Source organism: Tyto alba, unplaced genomic scaffold, assembly GCF_018691265.1.
Source record: "Tyto alba isolate M040663 unplaced genomic scaffold, T.alba_DEE_v4.0 Super-Scaffold_14, whole genome shotgun sequence".
Classification (NCBI taxonomy): Eukaryota; Metazoa; Chordata; class Aves; order Strigiformes; family Tytonidae; genus Tyto; species Tyto alba.
Genome location: NW_024881276.1, coordinates 43,492,483 through 43,517,504, shown reverse-complemented (window position 1 = coordinate 43,517,504; position 25,022 = coordinate 43,492,483). Strand labels below are relative to the sequence as shown.

Here is a 25,022-nt window from a genome sequence, read left to right as displayed (position 1 = left end):
ACAAGATTTTTCTTACAGAAAATGCAGAAGACATGGATTATCCTGAGGCCATATAGGTGCACTTAACCTCAGTGGCGTTGCCTGGTTCGCACCAGCTGATGGACGAGAGATGCTAATGCCTTAGCTGGCTCCGGTCGGAAAAACAGCTCAGTAGATACAGACTGAACTTCTTTTGTTTTGCTCTGATTCCACTTCTCCCTTTTTTGCTTCGCAAATGAAAAAGCTTTCTAGCTGCCAGCCTTGCAAATTTACCTTGGGATCTGTAAGTCAGGCTCTGTTCTCTCCTGCTTATTTATAATCAATAGTAACTGTGACTCAGCTCTGGTAGTCATGGTGCAGTTGAAGACAGAAAGTGGGGTTGCCATTTTTAGTTTTCCTCCCTTCCCCCTCTTTTTTTTAAAAAAAAAAAAAAAAAAAAAACCAACAAACTTTCAAATCATCCTCCTCCACCTTTGTTTGAAAGAATGAAATAGACTTTATTCATACATGCTTGGCTGCTCTTCCTCTCTAGTAACATGGGAGGAAACAGTCTGCTGTTCAAATTATCTCATCCCAGATGGCTGCGCAGCCGGAGTGCAGAGAGACTTAAAAGGTAAACCCAGCAGATGGTGAACTTCTGAAACGTAAAGTAATGCGCCTGCTAAATCAAAAGTTTAAGATATTTGAAATCTGTTTGTTTTAAAGTAGTAGACTCTTGCAAACAGGTCATCTGTGAAGTACACTGGCAAATTCAAGCACCATCCAGATAAACTCGAGCTTTATACCTGTATCATGGCCTAGCTAATCTACCAAAGAACATGACAAGCAAGTAACCAGCCTTACAAGTTGAGTCCTGACCTCCTAGTGGTATCTAATGGGTAACATTTCAGAAGACAGACCAATATGTGGAGATCTAATCTGTATCAGTCTTGGCTGGGATTTGAATGCTGGTGGTGCTTCTGGTACAATACATGTATCCTGTCTTGGAGTACATGTGGGTGTCCAACTCCTCCAGAGGGTAAGTGTGAATCCTAAACATGCTGCTTAGACTGTTGGAATGCATCATTTGTTGTGCTATAGTGTTGGGGCTATTACAAATATGGTATACACAGAGCTTAATTTTGTGGTGCTTGGTATACTGACCGTCTGCTCTTCCGGTTTTCACTCTGGTGGCAGAAAAGGTTACATTTCATTCGTGGTGCTCTTCTGCACTCACAGTGGTGAATGCTTTCCTTGTGCAGCCTTGTCAGGCTGTTGGCTGAAACCCATTCCCTATCTTGATACTTCTTGAGGAGAAATGATCCATGTTTGATAGAGGCCTGTATTTAGTAGAGCACACTTCACTGTACTGATTGGTAGTAATTCTTAACCTAAAAAAAGGTAAGCTGTCTTGCATGCGTGCTGGGTCATCTTTCCTGCGAGGTGACCTCTGACTGAAAGTTTTTTTCAGTTTTCAGCCAGTCCGTGTCGTTTCCACTCATTTCTGGTAATGCTGTTTGTTGTGGCAGATGCGTAACACCTAGCTTTAACCTTAAGCAGAAAGAGCACGGTAAAGTGCATTATCAGGAGTGTTCTTCAGGCCTTAAAAAGACCCAAACTGCTAGCTTTATTATGTTGAGTTTTTTGACCCCAAAAATTCTCTTCATCTGCTTTTGACTTTGAACCAGCGAACCTTTTGTGCTGAGAGATGTAGGTCTTCATGACTCGTTGCGTACTCAGGTTTTAAGCTTATGGTTGTTTTTTTTTTGAGTTGGATCACGAGGCAGGAAAGAAAAGTGATGCTGTTTTGTCTGGGATACTGGAAACTTTAGAAGAGGATGCTTTACATGAGGAGAAAACAAAACCCTAAATTTAAGTTGACATCTATCCTGCCAATTACCTACTATATTAACGTTGTCTTAAATGAAACATACTATATGAGGATAGGTTTCCAATGCAAAATGAAAAAAAGAGTCTTTAATGTTGAAGTTGACCAACCTGCATTAACTACAACAGACTAAACTAGCAAGAGAGGCAGACTAACTTGGTTTAGCAGCTCCAGCTCAAGTTTGAGGACACTTGAGGTCGGACACGTTAGCTGCTCGTGTCAGCAGTTCTCATATTAACAGCCCAGGGTAAGAAAGTTTTGGATTTCTTTTTCTGTCCTTTGGGATTTGTGTCTTTCCCAGTTCTTGCAAAGAGTCAGCCTATTCATGTAAATGCACTGGTTCCTTGGGAAATTGTTGGTTTCTGGAAGTTTTTATTCCATGTTCCCAGAAATTCCTCGGCTCTTCCATGCTGTGTGTGCAGTTCAGCACTTCCCACTTACCTCTGTCCTTTGATCTTAAAACTCTTCCACTGTCCCACGAATCCTCTTCTGAAACCATTGTTTATGCTAGTTGTAATCAGAAGTAACTCCTGCATTCTGTGGGCCATGACTACCGTGGGGTTGCTCAGTGGGATGAGACCGGTGCATGGCCCAACCACTTCCACGCTGAGAGGAGGGGTAATGCTGGAGCGGGGCTCACAGGGTGCTGCAGAAGACCTGTAAGAGGCAATGATGAAGTAACCTGTTCCCAGCAGAGGCTTCTTCCTAGCCACTGCCAAGAAGCTGGCCTGTTTTTCTGAGTTCTTCTGCTGTTACTGAAATGCGTATTATCCTACCTAGTGCGATACGATTATTTTAATGGTGTGAATGCAGGGCCCTTTAACAATCTCAGGTGTACTAGGACAGCTTGCGCTGCCGAGCTCTGTGGGTCTTGACTGTGTTGCAATTTTTAACATGGTTGCTGGTCAGTTTTGTTGGGAGGTGCTCCTACCTCTCGTGTAGGAGAAGGTATGTGAATTCCCCTTTGTCTACTGGTACGGCCAAACCTTCTGATGCTGTTCCCCAGTACCCCTTTCCCAAGCAGTCTGTGCCTCACAAATAACTTGCAATCGTATGCCTCATGGTTCCATCACCATTCTCCAAATACTTTATACTGTGCATAAGAGAGAGCTTGATTAGAGCAGAACACACTGTTCTTAAGCAAGGTAGGCCATTGATTTTTATATAATGGCATTATGTTTTCAGGCTGTATAAAAACTTGGCGGAAAATAACAATGTTTTGTTTGCTTTTTTGACAGCTTCTAATAGCAGTTCAGTGAGACCTCCAGCAATGTATTTAGTATTCAAATTATTCTGTTCACTGTGCGTGGTGTCAACATGTAATTGTGGTGGGGGCAGGCTAATGAAAGAGTAGAGGTAAATCCAGCCCACGCTTCTCAGGGAGAAGGTACTGTACTGCCTCCAGTCACATATCTGTCAATGGCTTGCATTAACATCACTGCAGTCTGTTTTCACCGAGTGAGAAGGGGTAATGCAGAACCAAAACTACAGTGCCATTTTAGTAAGTGGTGCCCCTATTTTAGCCTTCACATATCCCAAAGAAAGTAGGTCAGGATCCAAGTTTTATTTACAGATTGAAAAATGGGGATTTTTGGCAACATAGTGATCCTTAGTACTGTCCTGCAGGAAGAAGCGTCATCATCTCAGCTAGAGGTACTTCTCTGGGCTATGCTGGGGTATTCCTGTTTCAGCAAGTGCAAAACAGATACAGTGCTGCCCAGAGCTGAAGTCAATAGCAGCGCCCTCAACTTCCTTGCACATGAAACAGAGTTCACCAGGAGTGCATGTTCTTCTACTTGGCCCACTGCGGTCGTTTTGCATGTTCGCAGCAGAATTTCCATAATTACAGGAGTACTGGGAAGAGGTTTGGAGGCCTTCTGTCCCTTTGGAGAGGTTTTGTGTGCACAAAAATGCCCTCGAGAAGATGGGGTAGCTAAATGCTGTGCCATTTGGGAGGTTCATCTGTCTGCAGAGCAACCCTCCAACATGACAAAAGAAAGGCAAAGGCACAGTGGCTTCTGCAGTTCGCCATACATAAAAGCCATCATTATGTCAAAGCTCTCCAGTCAGGTAGCACAGATCATCCCACAGTCCCAGCATTTGAAGAACAGGTTATGTTTTTTCTTGTATTCCTGAAGCAGCAGGGCAATTTAAACAGGTCTGTTCTCTCCCGTGCTGTTTTCAGCCTCTCCATGCTTTTGTGTGGCTACCTCAGAAGTGAACTGGTGCCATTCTGTTACGTGGGTTCTTTCATCTTGCTGCTAGCAGTAGAAGGTGACACTGTGCCACCCTGTGTCTGGTAGGAAAAAGTCGTCTCATCCAAAATACCTTTAGAATAGAGAAGACTGGCAGGAATATAAAGAAAAATACTCAAGGATTGTGACAATAAAATAATTTTAATTTAATTTTAACTTGATTATGACTCAGTTTGCTGATTCTCCTCCATTTGAGAGCACAAGTTATTGTACTCCTCTGGACTAACTGAGTACTGTGAAAGAACTTCTAGAAATTCTTTGAGTGGGCAGAGGCCTTCTTTACATCCTTTTACCACTTGCTCCTGCAAAGGCAAAGAGAGAAAATCACAGATCTTGTGTAGTGCCAAAGCCTTTTTTTTGCTGATACTGCTGCATTCTGTGGCAGGGAAATATGCTAGTCGAGGCAATGACGCAGAGTCAGAGGTTCAGAGTCTTTGCCTAAACTCACCCTAGATCAATAGCCAGCTCAACAGAAATCTTGGCTACCATGGATGTACTCTAGGTGTCTTTACTCTGTTATCTGGCTTGACAGCAGGCTTGGAACAAGTCTTGTTTCACAGCTTTACATGTGTGCGTGGCAAAACCAAAAGCCCAAGGTCTGTAAGATGGACTTCCCCTGGGGTCTTACCTCTCCATGGTAAGATGTGTGAACAAACCACTCTTTAGACTGCCGGTGCTGATACAGTTCCAGGGTCACATCTGCAGCATAAGGTGGCCACTTGTGATCAAAGGTGCCCAGTGCCACCAGGAGAGGAATAAGGGTAATGTCATGAGAAGCATAGAGAATGAGCTTTCTGATAAAAAGGGGGAAAAAAAAATAAACACAAACACAAAACAAAACACAAAACCTAAAATATTAGCTCATGTTCCTCTATGGATAGCCAGTAGCACTCAAGTTTTTTCTAGCAGATGAGCACTTATTCTCTTTACCCCACACATTCGACATCTTTCTGAACCAGCTTTTCACACCAACAGCGAGTCAGAATTTGTAACAATTAGAGGAAGATATCTGCCCTGTACCTGGCCTTCTCAGCTGGCGTCGAGGGATCCACTGCATCTGTAATGTTCTTCTGTAAGGTATAGAAAAGGAGACCAATACTCATCCGAAGAACTTCTCTATAAAAGAAGGAGAAATAAATCTACTAGTTTTTAAATTTTCAAATTAAAGAATTTCAAACACCTGGGAACCTGCTTTTCCCTTACAAATTGATAACCTATTGAGTGTAGTTAAGAACTATTAAATGTAATTCCGGTGGTTACTTTTTACTTGAGCAGTTGCATAGTCACCACAGAGATTCCAATGTGATTGCAGATTGGGAGGGAGAGGTGTTAACAAGGAGTCTTATGAGGTGTGGCCCACATAAAGGGAAATCTAGAAACACCTGATGTTCTCCATGCTATTTTGTTTCCCTGGTGATGATTTTTGGATGCAGGGTTTTCAGGTAGGGAGGATGACTAGTTGGCTGCAAAACTGCAACTGAAGTGGTTGGAGTCTTTGGGAAGGGGAAGGGTGGGATTCAGGAAGGTGGCAGCTATTTTCAAAAATTAGGTTTTGTCCCTGTCTTTGAACAAAGAGGAGGTCTTCAGACAACTTCTGGTATGAAGAAACTCCCTCTACCTAATGAATACATCAGTGAAAATGGAGGATGAGTGTGACTGGCTCTCCCAGGTGTTGTAGGACTGGGGGAAATCAGTCTTTTGGTACCCGAGATCTCTAATGCAAGTCAAAGAAAAGGTGAGGGGCAACTGCCCTAACAAAAAAGGCAGTCCTGTATCACCACCTGAGAAGAGCTGGTGAATATGGGAGCTGCAAATGAATCTGAAAGGAAAATGGCTGCTAGGCTGGCAACTTGGCCACCTCTACAAACAACTGTGGAGGAGGTAATTAACTGCATGTAGCAGCAGATTCTCTTGCAAGTAGCTACATGTGTGCAGGGCCTGGCATCACCTTCTCCTCCCTCTAGCACCACCCCTCCTCAGCCCAGCTGTGCAGGTGCCATCCCTGGGATAAAATGCCCAGGTTGGAATTCAGATTGTAGTGGTGCATCTACAAAGGCAGCCTTGGTGCTCAGGCTGGCAGTATCTCTTACTCCCCTCTGCTTTTGCCTTTGACACAGGTTCACTTACACAACTGTGGCAGCTGAGGCATTCACTGCCTTCCTCAGTGGCTTACTACTGTTCCTTGGAGACTCCTCTCTCCACAACCGTCAGCAAAACAGGCTGTAAGCCCACATCTTGGCCTCTTCAGTGCAGACTTACTTTTCCTAGCTCGTGTTCCTGACTCAAGACGCTGAACTCTACACTGAGATGGCTGAGGCACAAACCTTGTGAGGGGGATGCAGCAGATCAGAAAGGACTTCTGTCTGCCCCAGTAAGCTGGTGTAGCTCATCCACCCTGGTGAAGCCTAAGACAACTGCTAAGGCTGGAGGGATGGATACAGGCACTCACCTTGAACTGTCTTCCAGAAGGAAAAGCAGCGAGTCAACACAGCGACGCTCAACTGTCTGCTGGAAGTTCTTCAGCACGGGGCAGCTTGGCAAATTGTGCACCTGGAAGGAGAAGATGTAGCGTAACAATAGGGTTTGACCCTTTCTGAACCCAGCCTGAAGACACGTGGACAACTGCCCACAGAAAACAGCTGTTCATGTCACAGCATTTGTACTACGGTATTGTACCACGGTATTCAGGTGAGGAGTTCTAGGATGGTTTTAAACATACAGACTTGCTCCGTGTACCCAAAGGACGGATGTTTGTTCTCAAGGATGTATTTCTATGTGAAGGGAGTGTGATGCCTCGAGCTATTCAACCGACAGCCAGACCAGTTATGATTAGCTCCAGGAAAAAAAAGTTACTAAGAGGGTTACAAATATGCTCAGCTCCCAGTAGCAGAAGCAGTCTGTCTCATGGGTAGTAGGCTGGAACCAAGATTAAGATGACTCTGTTAGGTGCTGACTGCCTAAAAAGGGAAAGCACTCTGTAATGGGGTAAGCAAGGCCCGACTGGTCTCTTAGATCTGCTTCACTACACTTAGAAGAGATACTGGATTTCAAGGTAAGCACATAAATATTGGAGATCAGTCTTCATCCACCGTAGAACAAGGCTGGCACCACAGCTGGCTTTTTAAAAAGGCCATGCTATTTCTATAAACTTTCTGGATTGCATAGAAAGGTACTGGGGTACCCACTGGTATCAGTGGGTGTTGGCCCTGTGGTTTCTTCCATATGCGTGGTAAATCAATGTTTCTTTCTGTGGCAGTGCAACAGAACTGCTCGGCTCACCTGCTCAGCAAGAATGTTATCAAGGAGGAGGAAAAAATCCACAGACTTATCACCACCAATACCCATCTTCTCTTTAATTGTTTTCCAGTCATCAGAGATACCTGGCTGTTGCAAAGCATTCTTCAACTTATGCCTGTCAGGAAATTAAGAAAACAAATCAAAACCTTTTCACACATCAGACTTTCTATCTTGTTTTGTTTTGTTCTGTTTTGTTTTGTTTTGTTTTTTCCATGACCCCAGTCCAGTGGAGTTGTCTCACATCAGTGAGGGGTAGAAGAGAAGCACCACAGAGTAGTGAGGGATTCCTGATATTGGGGAGTCTAAGTTGCAGAGCAGACAGTGTGTCTAGATGTCAACGATCAGAGCGGGTTATCTGCTGTCACAGAGGCGGGGATAAAAATTAAGGTGAGATGTGAACACCTCAGAAGTGGTTCCCATAAGCAAGGCCTGTGTATCAGTTAACAGATCTGGTTGTACTGGAACAGTACAAGTCTGTCTTCGGGGAGTAGCCTTTAACTGCCTCATGAAAGAAGAGAAGGTAGAAGCTTTGAACTGATTGCTGTAGGGTGTGGGAAAAGGGAAGCACCTAGATACTCACTTGTAGCTTAAATTCACCTCTTGCTTTGTTAGAAACCATTTGCCTCTTTACACTGTTTAAAATTTTATTTTAAAACGTTTAGCTGAGATTATCCCTGCTAGCCATGTACTTCAAGCAAGATACATTGCATAGGTTTTGTTTTCTTTGACCCTGATCTGTTGAGGAGGAGGTGGGAATTTTAAATTTGCTTTTTATATTTTTAGGAACAGTTCTAGTTTCTGTTTGAAATTAAATGTGCTAGAAGTTCTGGCATAGGTAGCCTGTAAGATGAAGCAGTGCTTCTTACTGCAGCTTAAAAAAAATTCCACCTTGACATGGTCACAAGATGCTCAGTTGGTGGGCTGGCAGGGAGGAAGAGCTTGCAGTTTACAACCTTTTTGGATAGCTGATGCTACTAGAGGAGGCTGAATGTACTGCTTCTGTGGGCTATCACCTCACCCTGTCAAGAACAATCCTTTGCCTGCAGAGTCAAGTATTACATAATGAATTTTTATTTTACAAGTGAATTCTGACAACTCTTGAATTTTGGACAAAGATATGCTAATGTATAATCTAACCAAACTGTAATACCTTTACCTCTCTTGTTCAGTTTCCAGCCCATGCCCAACCTGGCATAGGCATTTAGAGCACCTGACTCTGCAAACATGAGTGTTCTTTCTATGCAGGATGTTCCTTATTTCACTTTGTTTGTCTTTGTTAAATGTGTCAAGGCTGAGTATATTTCAGTTTCTTCAAGGTATAAATGTGACAGGAATCTTGTAGTAACCCCCAAACCAGAAGTTGAATATAAAAAGGAAGCCCAATATGTTCACACTTGAAAGACTTGTTAAGGGATGTAGATGACATTAATTCTGCCCTGCAGCAATGCTGCAGAATAGCTGTACATTAGCTAGTAATGAGTGTTTGCTAGACACAGACTAAATTAAATTGGTCTTTCAAGAAAAAGTTTGGGGTTTTTTTCTTCTGCTGCCATTTCTTGGTATATGACTCTGCTCACCAAGTGTTTTATACAGCTAGTTAACCATTCCCAAAGAACAGTAAGTGGCAGGGGAAGAAATTGGGAAATAGGTAGAAAATGTGCTGTTTTAAATTACTGCTGAAATGAAACAGCAGTGAAATCATATGGGGAGGTAGGGCTGGCAATTACCTGCTCAAGCATTTCAGGCGCTGGCAATTGTGGTAATTGGGGTAGAGGATTTCAGAGCTTGCTTCATCAGTGACAATGACAACAGATCCTGTGGAATGAGAAAGGAAGCTTCTGTGATCACTAGTGCAGCTATGTGTCTTTAGACTGCTTTATCACTCCCACAGTCTTTGTGCCCAAGTCCATTGTTGTCAACTAGCAATTCACCCTGAGCTATCACCTGCAACACAAGCCCCTGCGCTTGTTTCTGTGCACACAGCGTTTAATTCCACAGGGATGTCTGCTGTGCACCTTGTAAAACTTTCTAGTTGTGTTTTCATTTTTTCTAGTGTTTGTACGTGCCAAGGATTAGTTTCTGTGTCATGAGCTGTAAGGAGCTCTGGCAAGTCACTTCTACTCTTTGTTCCTGGAACTGAATAGGGAGGGAGCAGAGGCAAGATCTTCAACACCCAGAATGTATTTCTAGGACATACAAGTAGTTGTCAATTGTAGGATACAGCTGAAAGTTACTCTAGATACCAAACTTGGAAAGCATCTTGGCTGAGAAACCTGGGTTTCTCTGAGAAACGTTTTTCACATGTGCATCCCGTGAGCACTGGATCTCAAGCTTTTTGCCCTCTTGATTCTGAAGTGGGTTAATGCTAACCTCCACAGTAGGTCTGAAATTGCAGCATTCATGGCAACAGATCCAAGCTGAGTACCAGCAGAAAGCTACTCAAAGAGAGGGAGCAAGCGACAAGTTGATGAAGAACATAGAGAACCAGGAGAGTATGGGGAAGAGGGCCAGGTGCAAAGAACCAGAGAAGAAGTATCAGCCAGGAGCCAGAGAGAGTTGTGATGTGCAAGGCGTGTGCATCTAGGGAAGACTAGGAAAGGAAAGGCACTGGTCAGAAGTCAGCCTGACCTTCTTTCTGCTGTTGGTACAGCCCAGCTAGCAGGCAGCGTGTGGACTCCAGATTCCGGAAAATATTAGTGGAACGGATGCTGAAAGAGAGAAAGCGGTTTGTGAGGTAGCACTTTCTCCTTCATGTTGGATGTGGCTGCAGCTGAGGAAGACTCGCTGGAACTGAGGGCTCTGTTTTCACTGTGGCTTTGGAAACTTGTGGAGGGATTCATCTTGCCTCACTCTAGCTATATGAAATAGACATCTATATCTGAACTGCCCTTTAACTTCCCTTTAGAGACAGCAGAGATAACGAATTGGCACTTCTCTGGTATATTTTTCATCTTGGCCTAAACCAGGCACTCCCAGCATTACTGATGCGAGTAGCAGGGGTGCGCTTCATCTCACTGAATTTTAGCTATTTAATCTAGTGAGTTAAAACTGTGCTCCAAAAAATGCCTCTTTCTCTTCACTCACCATAAAGGTGCATAATCCCACTGTCAGTGGGTAAACCTAGGTGAGGTGAATCTGTCCCTGGCATCACTCTCAGGACTGCTGGGGAATCGGATGCTTTGTGTCATGAGTGAGTTCTAGTGCTGGGCTCTGCAGCCTGAGCAAAGGTGAAGGCCCAGGGGCCAGGCGGTTTGCTGTAGGGTGGAGAAGGGTACGCTGGTCATAAAGTTTCCCTAGCACAGGGCTATGTGTTAGGAGGGAGGAAGCAATAGATGGTCCAGGAGGGAACTGAGACACTCACAAGACCTCAGCAGGCTTAAATGTCGGTGAGAGGAAGTTGGCTTCTTCCACATAGCTTCTCCTCAGCCTTTCCCCTAGGGCAAACATCTGCTGCATCCCTACAGTTGTCAGCTGTCCTGCAATTGCACCACCCTAAGTGCAAAGAAAAGGATGGGTCTCCTGTGGAATACAGAAACAAACAAGTCTACAGGGGGAACATGAAACTACCACAAAATACAGCCTTACCTCCAACATTGTCTTTTTGTATCTCTCCTCATAGGGTGAGGGAGGTTGAGGCCCTCCATTTAGGTCAGTCACCGTGTAATCAAGCTTAGTCTGAGCCGGCACATCTAAAAGAGTGGGATGCCATTCCACCTGTTTCAAAACAAACAGGATGAAAACCAAGACTTTGAAGTGCGTTAAACCAATGCTGGGCTGTGACCGTGCGCTGCCTTGCCCCTTCCACACCCCAGGGCCCAAGGGAAGCGCTTGCCGGGTGCGAAAACGGCAGCGGCGCTGCGGCTTTGCCCGTCTGCTGTGCATCTCCCCTCCCGCCAGCGGGGCCGCGCTGCCGCCGTCCCACCTCTAACTCCCGGGTTCCCATGCTTTTCCCCCAATTTACTCTCGGTTGCGCCTCGCGAAGGGCGAAAAAAAAAAACCACAAAAGCAAAAAAAAAAAAAAAAAACATTTCCAGGCTGACGGAAGACCGGCAGCGGCTCGGCGTGAGGGCTCCAACCGCAGCCCCGGCACCCCGCCCCGCCCCGCCCCGCTCCTCACCGGCGCTGCCCCCGGGAGGGGCCGCAGCGGGGTGCGCGCCCCGTGTCGGAAGACCACCTGCACCAGCTTCAGCTCCAGGTCCTGCCGCTGCCTCCCGCCGCCGCCGCCATCCCGGGCGGCCGCCGCCCGCCGCTGCTGCGCCCACAGGGCCAGGCTGCCCAGGAGGCCCAGCCGGCTTCCCCAGCCCATAGCGGCGGCGGCGGCCCTCTCGCTGCTGGCGCCGCGGGGGCCGACGGGAAGCGGAGTCCCAGCGGTGGCTGGGGCTAGCGGCAAGGGCCCGGCGGCGGACTACAGCTCCCAGCGGGCACCGCGCCGCCGGGGCGGGCTTCCCGGGGGTGGGGGGGCCGGCCCCTCAAGGCGGGCAGCCCCGTCCCCCTGCAGCCGGCCCGGCCGCCGCTTGTCCCGTCTGCTCCTTGCAGTTATTGCTCCGGGGGGAAAAGGGCCGGGTGGGCGCTTGCTGCGGGCGGACTCACCGGGTGCGAAGTGTGCGGCTTCCTGGGAGGGAGAAATCCTTCTGGGTTGTTTGTTTTGTTTTGGGTTTTTTTTTTGGTGTGTTTTTAGTTCTGAAGCTGCGCATGGCCGCGGGTGCTGGGTTGAATCCAGCGCTGAGGGGGGAGAGTGCCCGAGTTCTTCCCCCACCTGCTTGCTTGCGCCCTGCTGTTAACAGCTGCTGATGAGGAAAGTTTTGGGGAAGGGGGGGGGGATGTTGCATTCGGCTCAACTCTCATATGGACCCGTCACCTGTGCGCGGCGCTCCGGTCGTCAGCCGGCCGGTGTGGATGTGGGATGAGCACCGGGAGCAAATTCCCTCCCCTAATTGCCTCCAGTTCACCCGTTAACGGCAGCACTTCGCTGGCTGGGGCGGCAGCTCTGCCCCTTAACCCCCCCCCCGCGGCTTGTTTCTCTCCCCACCTGCGCTCAGCACCACCAAAGGGCTGCAGCTGCCCATAAACGTGGCCACGGCAATCTGTTCCTTGCTCCTGTCTCGGTGAGGGCCTCTCCCACTGTGAGTTTGCTAAACGAGGCCTGTTGCGGTGTGGGTGCCCTAGGGAGGGGGCAGTGGGCACTGACCTAGTCTTGCCCGGCCTCTCGTTCCCACCGCGGCTCTGGGTGCCAGCACGGTGCTGGGAGGTGAGGCACCGCAGCGAGGCGGGTGGAGGCACGGCCCTGCCACCCAGGTAACCTGATGTTACCTGGAGGGAATCGGGATTCTTTGTGACCTTGGAGCTACCTCTTGGCATTCCCCTGGCGAAGTTGTCCCAGGGTGAATGGGAACCCAGTGCCTGGAGGTGCCCATTCCACCCCTTGTCTCTTCAGACTGTTGCTCCTTTCCTGGCAGTGATGTGGAGGACCAGTGAGTCTGTACAAATTAACGCTTCAGTGCTATTCAGCATCTCTTTAGCACAGTAGCTAATAACTTCGGTGTATGTGAAGGCTAGAGAGCTGTGCATTCATAAAGCCTTCCTTGGACATTATAAAACAATCAACAGGCTCCTGTCTGCTTGGTTCCTGTGAACCTTCTGGTTCAAGACTTGGTGATGATATCACTCTGGCATAAGTAATTGTTTTTTCAGGGAACCAGCAAAATGTTGACCACAACAAACCTTAGACCACATCCATTTGACTTAAATTTAATAGGGTTTCCTGTGTTCCTCCTTGGCTGTCATCCTGCACCCTCATGTATGTTATAGGATCCAGTACTCTTTTGCCTGTTTTATCTCTCCCTTTCTTCTTACTTGCGCTGATGGGTTTTGGTGACCTCCATTTCCTGGTTACCCTTGTCCTCTGTCTTCCTACCATTTCTCTTCACTCTTTTAGGATGTCAACATTTTAAAACTCTCCAAGGAGTTCAGGGAAAGTTTTACAGCAATTTAGGATGTTGATGGAAGCTATCAGACAGTTACTTTACTGTCTGTAAAGATCAGTTCTTTAACTTGTCTGTAGACAACAGCAGACCTGACTACACTGCACTATCTCCCTCTTTATGATTTTCCCATTTGGAAGCAGGCACTGCCTGTTGGGAGCTGGAGCATTCCCTGAAATGCCAGAACTGGTGGATTGTGGTCCTTGAAAGGTAGCGTGCCAGAAAAATGCTGTGGAGACTGGGCCAAAGAGGGTGTCTACAGTAAATGAGGTCTCCAGGAAAGCTACAGAGTGGAGATTGCTGCAGCGAGACATCGGTGTCTGTGGGGCCTCGGGGTAAAGGAGTCCCTTCTGTGCTTCATTGCTGCCCTATTCCGGAGCATCCCTTCCTCTGGGGAAGGTCTTGCCTCTGTTTCTAAGGTGCCGATTTTTTGCTTGGTCTGAAACATGCAAGTCTGTTGCCTGCCTGGACTCTGAGCTTTCTGGTGTCTGCATGCTTCCTGCCGCTTCTCCTTTGGTCTGCTGCCAGTGGCACACCGTGGGTGGTGCAGAGGGTGAACATCAGAAAGCCATACCCAACATTGAACACTAGGGCCGACATCACAGTTGCTGGCCTGGCATCAGCAGCCCTCTACACCAGCAGAGACCCTTTTCTTGGCACCACTGAATTCAAAAGCTTAGCACCTACAGCGAGTGCTGGCAGCTCATAGGTGGCCTGTGCCGTCTGGGGCCAGCTGGGACAGTGAGGATGAGAGGACACAGTGTCCCCATCCCCAGCATACCCTCCTATCCCATCTACCTCTCCCTGGTTCCCAGCTGCCCCCGTTTCCATTTTTTTCTGCTGCAGGCAATTGAAAAAATCCTGAAAAGAGAGACGAGATTGTGTCCCAATAGGTCGCCGCTGAAAGGAAGAGGAGCTCTGTGTGGGTGCACGTGGCACAGGTGCCCCACTGATGTCTAGGCTGGGACAGAAGCTTGAGGCAGGCTGAACGTACGTGCCTGCAAATGTCCACTTGGCAGATTTGGGTTCCCCTGCTCCTGGGGGGACTCCCTGGAAACTCATCTGTGATCCGTGTCCCCAGAGAGCTTCAGTGCTTGCCAGGCTTTAAAAGTAAGTACCTTCAAGCCATTCTGAGGTACAAATACCACATTATAGATAGAAATCTGTAGCAAAGACAACTGAATAATTTGCCTTGTGTTGGAAGGAAGACTTGGGCATAGAAACCAAGTCCCTTGAGTGTCCATTCTGGAGATGCCTTTATCTGTCTCTCAGGAGCAATATCCAGCATTGATTCAAGCAGAGCTCACGGGACCTCTGGTTGGAGAGGGGTGGTGGCAGGAGGCACCAGAAGAGTCACAGGCAGCTGGTGCGTGCAGGGAGCGGGAGAAGGGTGAGGGAGGGAGAGGAGGGTGACCTGCACAAAGGCCAGAGGGAGGAGCTGCTGCAGGTGGTGAGAGGCTGGCACAGCCACCAGGATGTGCAGATGGGGGGATCTAGTGACCTCCTCACGTGTCTCAAAGCAATGCTGTTCTGCAAGGGTTATCTCCATTTTCTGAGCTTAAAGCATGAGAAACACAGAGACACGACAAGAGCAGAGAGAGAAGGAAAATGTCTTTCAGAAGCCAAGGAAATAACAAATGGAGGAATCAAGCCTAAATCTTGTGTTGTGGGAGAGTGAGGGGTGCGAGAATGATGGGGGGAGTGGGAATAGGAAAATACAGTTAAGGGGAGGGAGGGAAGAAGGAAGAGAGTGAGAGGTAATGTGACAGAAATGAACAGAGGTGGAACAAGGAGAGAGGCTCACAGTGAATTTATTTGAATTTCCATTCAAATGTTACCTTGGAAGGAAACCCCAGTTCCTGTGAAGTTGTGAAGACTGGGACTGCAGAGTCCCTCCTGGGGGGACTTGGCTGCTGCCAAGCAGCATTACTGTTGAGATATATTTTAGAATATACCATGCCACAGCAGGTGCATGCAATTAGAGGAGAGCTCTCCAAAATAGCAGGCGGCTGTCAATTTTTTAGCAAATGGCGCTGCCCTTTTTTTCCTTTGTCCAACTGTGTAGAAATTTATTCTAAGATGCATCATCTTTACAGAAACATTTTCAAAGGACCTGTTATTTTTACCCTTCTGTTGCTTTTTGTGACCAGATGAGGAGCAGAAGGCTAATCCAGTGGCCACTGTGGGTGAGTTTTGTTCCACTGAGGGAAGTTAACGAACTCTAATGAACAAGCAAGTTTCAGGAAACCGTTCGTGATGAAAGCAGAGTGCTAATTTCCTCCTGGCTAGAATTTAACCAAATTACAATGATTGCTACCTTTGCAAAATATTACAATTGCTATAATTTGCCTTTTTATAGTGCTTCACAAATGTATCGCACCTCAACACACTCTTGTACAATAAGTTTGTATTTATATCCTCATTTTCTTGAAGAAGAAACTGAGTCACAGTGAGTTTTGAAGTTTGACCAAACCACACAGTCACTGTGTGGCTGATAGATTGATAAGGTACGGGACCAACTTTCACGGTTAGATTTTTGTTTTACGACATGGATTGAAATGAAATATTGTTTAAAAAATACCCATCAAAGAAAGAATTTAGCCTGGTGAGTTCCAGTGTTTTATTGTTGCTTGGATTAGGTGAACACCTTTTCCCTGAACAGAGGGCTATAGCTCTTTGTGGTGTAAATCAGAGATTCACCATAAAAATCTGCACTGTAGAGACACAAATAGCATTTGGACACCCCTTAGGTACGGTGGGTTCTTTTCCCCCTGAACGGTAGGGGTCAGAAAATAGACTTGTATTGCCTTGGCTTCTTTGGTTCCTTCCCAAGTGCTTTTTGCTCAGCAAGGGGAGCGGGCTGGAAACGTTTCTCACACAGCTCTATGAAGCACAGGCTGCAGCTGTGCTGGGAACCTGGCAGTGGTGGTGGCTGCTGGCGGAGGGTGGCAAAACCAGGCTGCTGTGAGTGCCCAAGGTGAGCCACGAGCAGCTCCTGCCAAACAGGACATCTCTGTTTTGGGGCAGCTCTGTGAACTGAATGGAGCGCACGGACTATGTTCTTAGTGGCCAGGTACTTTGCTTACCAGAGCCACTTCTGAGTGGAGTATCTGCTGCCCTGCTCTGGAACAAAGTATTTTCCTACCCTTCCAAATACCCCTTCCACCCTAAAATGTTCCCATGACAGGCATGGGAAGGTGCTTTCACTGTGGTCCCTTGAAGTGACCATGGCTACTGAAATCTCAGGTGTTGTAACTGGCAGGTATTGCAACGTGGTCAAGAATAGATGCCATATTCATGTTCAGATTCAGAGGCTGCTTTACCCTGCGGCCAGAAGAGCTTTTGCCATTCCCAGCTGTAGAGCTAATGATGATGTCTTTGTGCCCTGCAAGGATCTGTGACCACAGTGGCTATTACAAACTAGTCAGTCTGGGCATGTAATCTGTATTGCGTTCACAAAGAGCAGAAATTTATTTATAAATTTCTCAAGTGTGTTGTATTGCTTCCTGTGGAGCTGTATCACTCTTGTCTGCTCCAGTCTGTCTGTCATTGTGAACCTTGTAGCCAGCTGCTTTGTGACCAAGGCGCCTGGGGAAATGGAAGGAATGTTTCCACTCCTAATTTCTGTGATCCTTTGGGGTGGAATCAGCAAAAATAAACTCCTAAATGCCACCGCAAACCAAGCCCTTCTTGCGAGACACCATTCATGGTACAGCGTACAGATCTATGCATCTCATCTCCTTTTCTGCGTGCTTTCCCATCAGCAGTTTACCTTCCAGCAGTGAAACAGTGTGTGTCGAAACTTGCAGGTCATAATTTTATTTCTGAGTTCCTGCAGGTGATGTGAGATTGTCCTGGAAGTCAGACTTGTGTTATTTAGGGTCGGTATCATGAGGACATTTTTGGAGATTTTATTCTGTGGATTTTAGAAACAGGGTATCAGACAGTCAGTTGTTTCATGTCCTTTTTGCCTGGGACCACATGATTTTCCCTCTTTTCCTTTTAAATTTCAGGCTTGGGCATTTGGTCATTGTCGGTGAGGCAGCGGGAGAGCTGGGAGCCAGCTGTGTGCTGGGCGACCTACCGACTGTGTGAAGGTCCATCCCCTGCCCTGTAACCTAGTGCAGAAGAAACGCTCCCTGCCTTCTGTTTTTCTTTTGTTCGAACTTTGTCATCCTAAACTGGATGATGCCTACAGCCATCTGCTGCATTTGGTAGTCTGCGGCATCATGCCGACTCAATTATGCGCCTCTCTGGGATAACAGCAGGCCAGTTTTCTCTTCAACTTGAAAGAGTGTTTTTTCCGTGCAAATGAAGGCTGAGATAAGTAGGAGCCTCCAGAAGCAAGCTGGATAAGCTGTTCCCAGCCACGTCGGGTGGACTCTGTGTCTGCGTGGTAGAGCTGTCGGATGCGGTGGGATTGCTGCTGGTCTGTCACTGTGGCTGAGACGCTCCATCCCGGGGCTCGGCACACTGGCACAGTGGTAGATGTGCTCCTCTGTTGGCAGCATTTTACCATTTAGCACTTTTAATTTTTACCAAGTCCTTTGCTTTTTGTGAATATATGTTACGCCAAGTGGTTTGGGATTATGTGAAATGAAAGGAGATGGTGCAAGTGTAAATTCCAGTTTCTCTTTTTGAAGCGCTCAGGGGAGAAGGGCTACAAAGAGATCATGTTGAGCTTTGCAGTGGGTTCCTAGCAAAGTTGTTTCATTATGCTTTCATACTTGCACAGAAGTGACCAAGCAGTAGGATTTATGTGTGTGATATAACCTGTGACCTCAGGCTTCTTCCTCAGGTGGGTTGGGGAGACATAACTGGAATCTGGGGTAAAATGTTATCCTTTTGTGTTGCTGCAGACTTAGGATAAATTTTGAGACTCCAGGACTGCTTCCAATTTTCTTAGTTGCCTTCCTTGCAGGTAGTGGATCTGATGGATTTCAATACCCAGTCATCCAGGCTTGCTGTTTGAGTCCTTCTGGGCTGTCCATAGTGCCCCAATCCTTCTTCCCTTTCAGTATGTATTTCTTTTTGTTATATGAGGGTAGGGGTCAGATCCAAGTGGTGGGGAGCTAGAAGGGAGGACATAAACCTCATTTCAGGGACCTGTGCTATTTACATTCAAGACGTTTCTGGCCCCACCAGCTGTTCCATGTGTGTTATTTTCAGAAGGGCAATAATCTGCAGGAGGTCAGGAGGGTGGAATTGTGTGAATACATCGGGTGAAGGAGATCAAGACGCTTGGAAGTCCTCAGGCCTTGTCATGACAGAGTCAGGATCCCAGATGATTATGGCTTGCAGACTGGGAGAACTCAAGGAGAGCTCTGAATGTGCTGCTCGTATGGCGAGGAAAGGCTGCTTAGCTGGGTGTTTGTTAGCTGTTTTCAAGAGTCATCTGTGTTTACACTGCTGGCAGGACCACCTGTTCTTTTTTGAACAATTATATATATATGTGTGTGTGTATATATTGCTGCATTTCTGCATTTATTTTTAGCCCTTTCTAAAAACCCCCAACAGGTTTGAAAGATGCTGTGGATTGTGAATGATGCCTGGCGGCATTGCTCACATTGACGGTTGTCAGAATTTCCATGATAAATCTCTGCTTTGAAAAGCTTATAACTCATCCTTCTATTCTTGGTCCTGCAGCTCTCGTATCCTGGGAAAAAGCCCCTTTTTTAAAATCTGCATTTTCCTCACAGGTGGTGAAAATCAGTTTTGTTGGCCTAAAGCAGACATTGAGCCTTGTCACTTTATTTTTCAGTGCCTAATTGCAAATGTGTGGCAAATCTCTTTAATATGTTTCATATGGTCAAATGGAAAAACTATTTTGCATATCAGGCTGACACAGACACCGGATGGTGTAAATCAGTAGAGAGCCAACAACAGTTAGCTCCCCACCACCAGCTATGAGGAAACACAAAACCAGCTGAATTATGGCAGAGTCTGGGCAGTCTCCAGATCTGGTGTGACACCAGTTGCAGAATTACAGGGTGAATGCTCCTCATATCAAGAACTGGCAGAGAGACAAGACATACCATGTTTTTTTTGCACTCATAAACAAAGGACATGCATATTGCTATGACATGCAATCAGGAAGAGAAATCCAGTAAAATCAGCAGCTGATAATTTTAATGAAGAAATACATAGTTATCTGTTATTAACTTTATGGTTCATATGTCTGTAGTGTCTTCCATCCATGCAGTGCAAACCAGTTTACAGTCATTAATCTGTGCCATTCCCCAGTGGAGTTGTACACCCATCATTGTGATGTCTAGTGCACACCCAGGAGAGACGGTGTTGTGAGGAGATATAATGATGTGCCCTGGTGATGGTGTGAATCCATGGCAAAACAGAGAACAGCGCACAGGAACCCGAGTCATGCAGCAGTGCTGGAGGGACCGAGCTGCATCTCTGCTGAGTGTTTTCACAGTTTTTGAAAGCTGCTGAAATGTTAACTTGAAACAGTGCATTTGTATGCAGATGGTAGGTGCTAATTCAAAACATGAAGGTAATGAACTTGAAACTGGGTCCTGACACACAATGAGAATTGTGGAGGGAGCACTGGGAACTTGAGCTGAATCAAAGGCAGTGTAATTTCACATGCAGCATTCAGTGGGCCATTCAAACTCAGATTATCTTTTGGCAGATGGGAGTAACACTTATTCCCTGCCTCACCAGGAAGGCTGTGAGGTAGCAACGTACATGCAGAAGGCTTTGTGTATGCAAGAGCTCAGCTGTTTTTCAAACTGTGTTAGTAGCTGTTTGAATGACTGATATGACCTTTCCTTCAGGTCTTGCCTGACAGCTCTGGACCCTCATGGTTACAAAAATGCTGCTATTACAAAATGGAAATAGTCATGTGTTGCTTTTGTGCGTGTTGCTTGGGTACGCACACGGTGCCATATCTGTGTTTTACTGTAGCTCTAGACACAGAGTTTAAACTTTTTTACCCTGATTTGTCTTCCTCTGCAACTGATTTTTCCTTTGGACATAAGGTTGGGTTTTTTTCTTTTGTTCTGGCTCTCCTGTCCATCTCTTGTCTATCTCAGGGCATTGCATTCCTGTAGGATCTCAGCACCTCCTTAACAGGGGGCAGGGGCCACTGTATTCATTTTCCAGGTGGGAATTCCAGGCAAAGAAAGGCTCGGGTGACTTGCCTGTTGTCAAGCACAAAAGTTGCTGGAGTAGGAACCTGAGGGTACTCTCCAAAGTTTCAGGCTGATGCCTGAGCTGCTTGTCCAGACTCAGTGTTATCTTTTGCTGCCATTCTGATCCCATCTGGCTGTCAGCTGTACCAGCCAGCGCTCTGTGGGTATTTACGCTGCTGCCAGTTCTCATGTCTCAATTGGGAGTCATTTAATGCGAGTGACTGAGATTCCTTGAGAGGGAGAATTTGAAGTATCCCAGACAATGGTATGGTTAACATTGGTTTTGTCGTAAGACTGTTTTTTAGTATTTATTTTAAGGATTGTTGACACACATGAGTGTTTCTAGGGCTTTAGTATGTGTGGTTTCAGCCATGAAAAAGGGTCAGAGGCAAAACAGTCTTGGCATTGGAGTTTAATATCCTTTCCTTGTAAGATAATAGAATAAATGAGAAATGTATGATTTAAAATCTTCAGTTATAGTGAGATCGTAAGACAGGGACAGCACAACTTTTTTCATGACGCATTTTGGCATTTCTGAAGAAAGATTCCTCGTAAAACATGACTGCAAGTCAACAAAGTCAACCAATGAATAGGGAAGGGAATGGGGCATGTCTCCCTTAGTAAAAAACCTTTCTTACATGTTCTCTTACCCTCAGTTACCCTAATTTGAAGTGGAGAGCTAATGAATATTGCTAAATGGATTGAAACAAACATCAGCACTGTGGACAAAAAATAATCATTTTGAACTGCAGTGTATTGACCACAGTGAATTTTTCACAGATTTGTAGGTTTTAAAGCTGGGGTAACTGGTCTGAGTGTCTGCTTAATGAAGGGAAGAGGACCTTAATCAGTAGTTTCCAATGGGGTCAGTAACTTCTATTAGTACCAATGTATACCTTTTTAAACCCCATTGCAATAATTAGAAATTACCTCATCCCTAGACTGTGCTTTCCAATTGTTAATGAAAATAGTTCTCATTATAAGTGTGCTCCTGTTAGAAGAGTAATTGGTCGTCAGAGACATTGTCCCCACTGCACGTATTTGCATATCAGGATTAACATGCGTAAAACAGAGCAAGCTGTAGACTCCCATTGCAGGCCAGTGCGTGGTGCAGAGGTGCTGGGGTGGTGCTGGAGCTGGCCTCGTGTCCAAGTACAGTGCAGCCAGGCTTGGCCGTGTTTGTGTTTGGGGGTCTCAGACGGTATAGATGTGTGATGCTGTGATATGATGCACGTCTGTATGTGCACTGCAGCCTTCCTGCTTGCTTAGAAATGGACGTGGGGCAGTGGCAGCCTGGATTAGAGTTGCGGGGAGGAGCGCTTTGGAAAGCACCATAGGAATCGGGCTGTTCACCTTACCCCCAGGTAGGCACTAGGAGAGGAAGAGGGCTAAAGTATCTCAGTGGTTTTTCCTTTGATGATCTCCTCAAGCTCTCAGGTACGTCACTGTTGGGAGCTGTGATGTGCTTGTGTGGTCAGAGATACCCATCAGGAAACAGTGAGGCTTATTCTGAGCTCTCTTTCATTGAATTAATGTCTTTATTGTTGATTTAGGACTGGGTACTTCAATGGACTTTTCAGAAAGTCCTCAAATTTGGCATTTCCCTGGAAACGCCAGAGGTGGAAGGAATCTGGAAGAACTAGAAATATAGAAAGTGTAACTGTATCCTAAGAAAATACAAAACCACAGAGAGGAAAAATAATCCAAAGCCTAATTTCAGGGGAAAAAAAAAGTGAGAAAAGAGTTCTCATGATCTGTAGGGGGGAAATTAATTGAGGAAAAGCCCATTTTTCAGTGAAATACCAGCTACCACTTATGCTTTTGGGTTGACAGTTCATGTTAGGCAGCGAAGGTGACAGTAGTATCTGCTATACATGTGTGTACCTAAGTGCTTTTCTTGAATCTGGGCTGAAGTGGAAGAAAAGCAAGGTGGGAACTAAACATGGCTTCATTTGACTATGTGATTTAGCAATGGCTAATTTTAGACACTTGTTTCTGAAATGTATTGCCTGTAGCCTGGCACTCATCAAACTAGTTCTGTCAGAAGCACTTTTCAACCTCAAACTTTGTTCCCAGGCTGAAGAGCTGGCACGACATTTACTTAAAAAACAAACCCAAACAAATAGCAGCAAGTTTCTGACCTCAGGCTTGCCTCTCCCTGCTAATCTGATTCCTTTTAAGGGTAGGAGCTGGTGGCTAACATGATATCTAGTGAAATTCTGTGTGTAGCTGAATATGAGAGTGTTGGATTTTGCTGGGGCTGCCATTAAAAATGTCATGTTCTACCAGCCCATATCCAGTTTCTGGAAAAATCGCTTGATGTGTTTTTTGCTTTCTTTATATTGTCATATAGCTGACTGTTGCTGACATGCCTTTTTAAGGTTAGGTTCATGTCTAACATGAACAAGAAAATTTAACTCTCTCATGGGTCACTAACAGTTCGTTTTGATCTCTAGCTTGGATCCATCTGTCTTACCCCTTCCTGTCTAAATTAACCTTACGATAACGAGAAGCTCTTGCATATGAATAGTGAGACACAAGCCCCAGCTCTGAGTAAGCAACTTCCCGCTGTGATTCAGCCCCAAGAAATGGAGATCTCTCAAAAAATAACAGTGGTCTGCAGGGGGTTTGGTCTTGCTCCTGCAAACACTGCAGTGGGGCTGTCGCCTCGCAGGAGCTTGTTATAGTCCAGCCAAATAGAGCTTGTAATACTGAAATGAAAAAAGAAAAAAGGTGCCTGATCTACTAATAAGATGTAGCCACCTCAAGGGAGGAAAGTGGCTTAATGTAGGAGTCCGACAGGCCTCAGTCCAGAAATAATTTTAAAGAAATACATAAATATTGCAGCTTTTCTGAGTTTTTGCTTCCAGGCTTGCTCGGGGGGAATATTTTTTTGCCAGCAAACGTGGTATGATTGCTTTTATTCATCCAGAGACTGATGGTTTTGCTTTAATAGGTAGGCTACAAAGCCCGGCATGGCAAACTGTGTTAGAGGACAGGGGAGCGTGTTTTATGCTGGTACTGTAGTGCCTTCACGGTGCTCTTGCTACATTTGTGCCTGGGAAGGGTAGGGGCTTGCGAGGGGGTGACAAAACCCTCTGTGCAGGAGCAGAAAGTGGTGAAAAGTGTTCATGTGTAGAAGCTGCTGAAGGACTTGAACCCTCCCATGGGAATTTCATGAGCAGCTGAAGAAGGAAGGTTTTCTGCACCCCGTACCCACTTCCATCTGTGCCTGTGTGGGATTCGTGCGTGGGCATCAAGGACTCCCAGCCACGTCGCGGGCAATGCCTAGGGACTTGTGGAAGGGACCTAAAAATGCGTTTGAAGTAACCACCATTTCCACCAACCAGTACATGGCAGATCTCTCAGATGTTTGCTATTACTGATCTAATGCATAACTGTCTTTAAAACATCGTTTGGTGTGTGTTTATTGCACGTACTCTCTGGTGGAGATGTGTTGTTTAGTTTGTGATCGACAGGATTGGTCATGCAATGTTGTTTGTGCTTCCAGATGGCTGGAGGAACACGCAGCTGCCTCTGGGGTGGATATTGGCCCGTATGAATTTAAAACTTAGTTTCCATGACTGACATTCACTTTCTGAAAACTCTGTTGCCCATCAAACTCAATTGCTCAAATGTCTGTGGGAAACCAGTGGTGGTATGCAGCAAATTAATTTTTAAAAATGTAAACCAATGTTCAGTGGAGGAAAAATGAAGCTTTTCTGTATTATTTGGCTAAAGTGAGTGTTATAAGCTCATTTGATCCTCTTTCTTTTCCTGTCATTGCATTTCCAGGACAAAGTTACATATATATACACATATACATATTACAATTCCTGTAGTCCCCAGAAAGATCTTTAATCATCTAGACCATATATGCAACAAACACTTAAGGCAAAAGCAAAGCTATTAATTTTGCATTTCAAAGTCACAGTTTCCCCCCCACCCCCCAAAAGTGTATCTTAAGAGGCTGCCACTCTCCATCCGCATTCTCAGTCCATCCGCGCCTCTGCTGCAGCTGGTAACCTAATCACCAAAATGTTGCGCTTTATTCACAAATGTGTGCACAACCTGCCATCAGCTCCGTACAGGATCCCCTCCTGTAACCCCTGCTGGGAGGAAGGAAGTGCCAACCTCCCTTGGGGCAGTTAGACCCTGCTGAGACCAGGCTCATAAAGACCCTGGGCATCCATTTGGCCAGACTGCGTTGTTGCCGAGAGCCTCCCGAGGGAGCAGCGAGGGGGGGGGGGGGGGTGTCCCCGGGGGGCCAGCAGTTCCCCCTGTGCCTGTGTGAGGCAGAGGCAGCGTTGGCATTTGGGCTGCTCCTCCGCAGCTCCCGCCGATGCTGGCAGTCAGCAGGGCCTGCCGTTGCATGGGTTGGGCGCTCTGCTGCGCTGCGCTGACTTTCTGAACGGTGAATTTCTGCATTCTTCGTACTTTGGCCATCTGCAGTCCTGTCAAGCATGTTCTCATTCCTATGAACATGTAGGGCTTT

General features: G+C 46.3%; 1 protein-coding gene across 5 annotated transcripts; it reads right to left on the bottom strand.

The window, feature by feature from the left end:
• Positions 1-4,223: 4,223 nt before the first annotated feature.
• On the bottom strand, positions 4,224-11,734 carry ACP6 (acid phosphatase 6, lysophosphatidic). 5 transcript variants are annotated; one of them, XM_042789010.1, is made up of 10 exons: positions 11,516-11,734; positions 10,984-11,112; positions 10,760-10,890; positions 10,027-10,106; positions 9,126-9,213; positions 7,381-7,513; positions 6,551-6,651; positions 5,122-5,217; positions 4,730-4,895; positions 4,224-4,403 (listed from the first exon to the last, which is right to left on the bottom strand). In XM_042789010.1, exons 1-10 carry the CDS (start codon positions 11,702-11,704, stop codon positions 4,263-4,265), a joined length of 1,254 nt encoding a protein of 417 aa, XP_042644944.1. In that variant the 5' UTR covers positions 11,705-11,734; the 3' UTR covers positions 4,224-4,262. The 5 variants fall into 5 exon arrangements, with proteins under 5 accessions (XP_042644944.1, XP_042644945.1, XP_032844157.1 ...); XM_042789011.1 differs by having other exon boundaries at positions 11,573-11,734; XM_032988266.2 differs by lacking the exon at positions 11,516-11,734 and adding an exon at positions 11,321-11,379.
• Between the last annotated feature and the right edge of the window lie 13,288 nt (positions 11,735-25,022).

Coding starts and splice junctions, on each gene's coding strand:
- ACP6 (XM_042789010.1), bottom strand. CDS start 11,704: ATGGGCTGGGGAAGCCGGCTGGGCCTCCTGGGCAGCCTGGCCCTGTGG. Junction 9,214..10,026: donor GTACCAACAGCAGAAAGAAG/GTCAGGCTGACT, acceptor CTCATTCCACAG/GATCTGTTGTCATTGTCACT. Junction 6,652..7,380: donor ATAACATTCTTGCTGAGCAG/GTGAGCCGAGCA, acceptor TTCTCCTTCCAG/GTGCACAATTTGCCAAGCTG.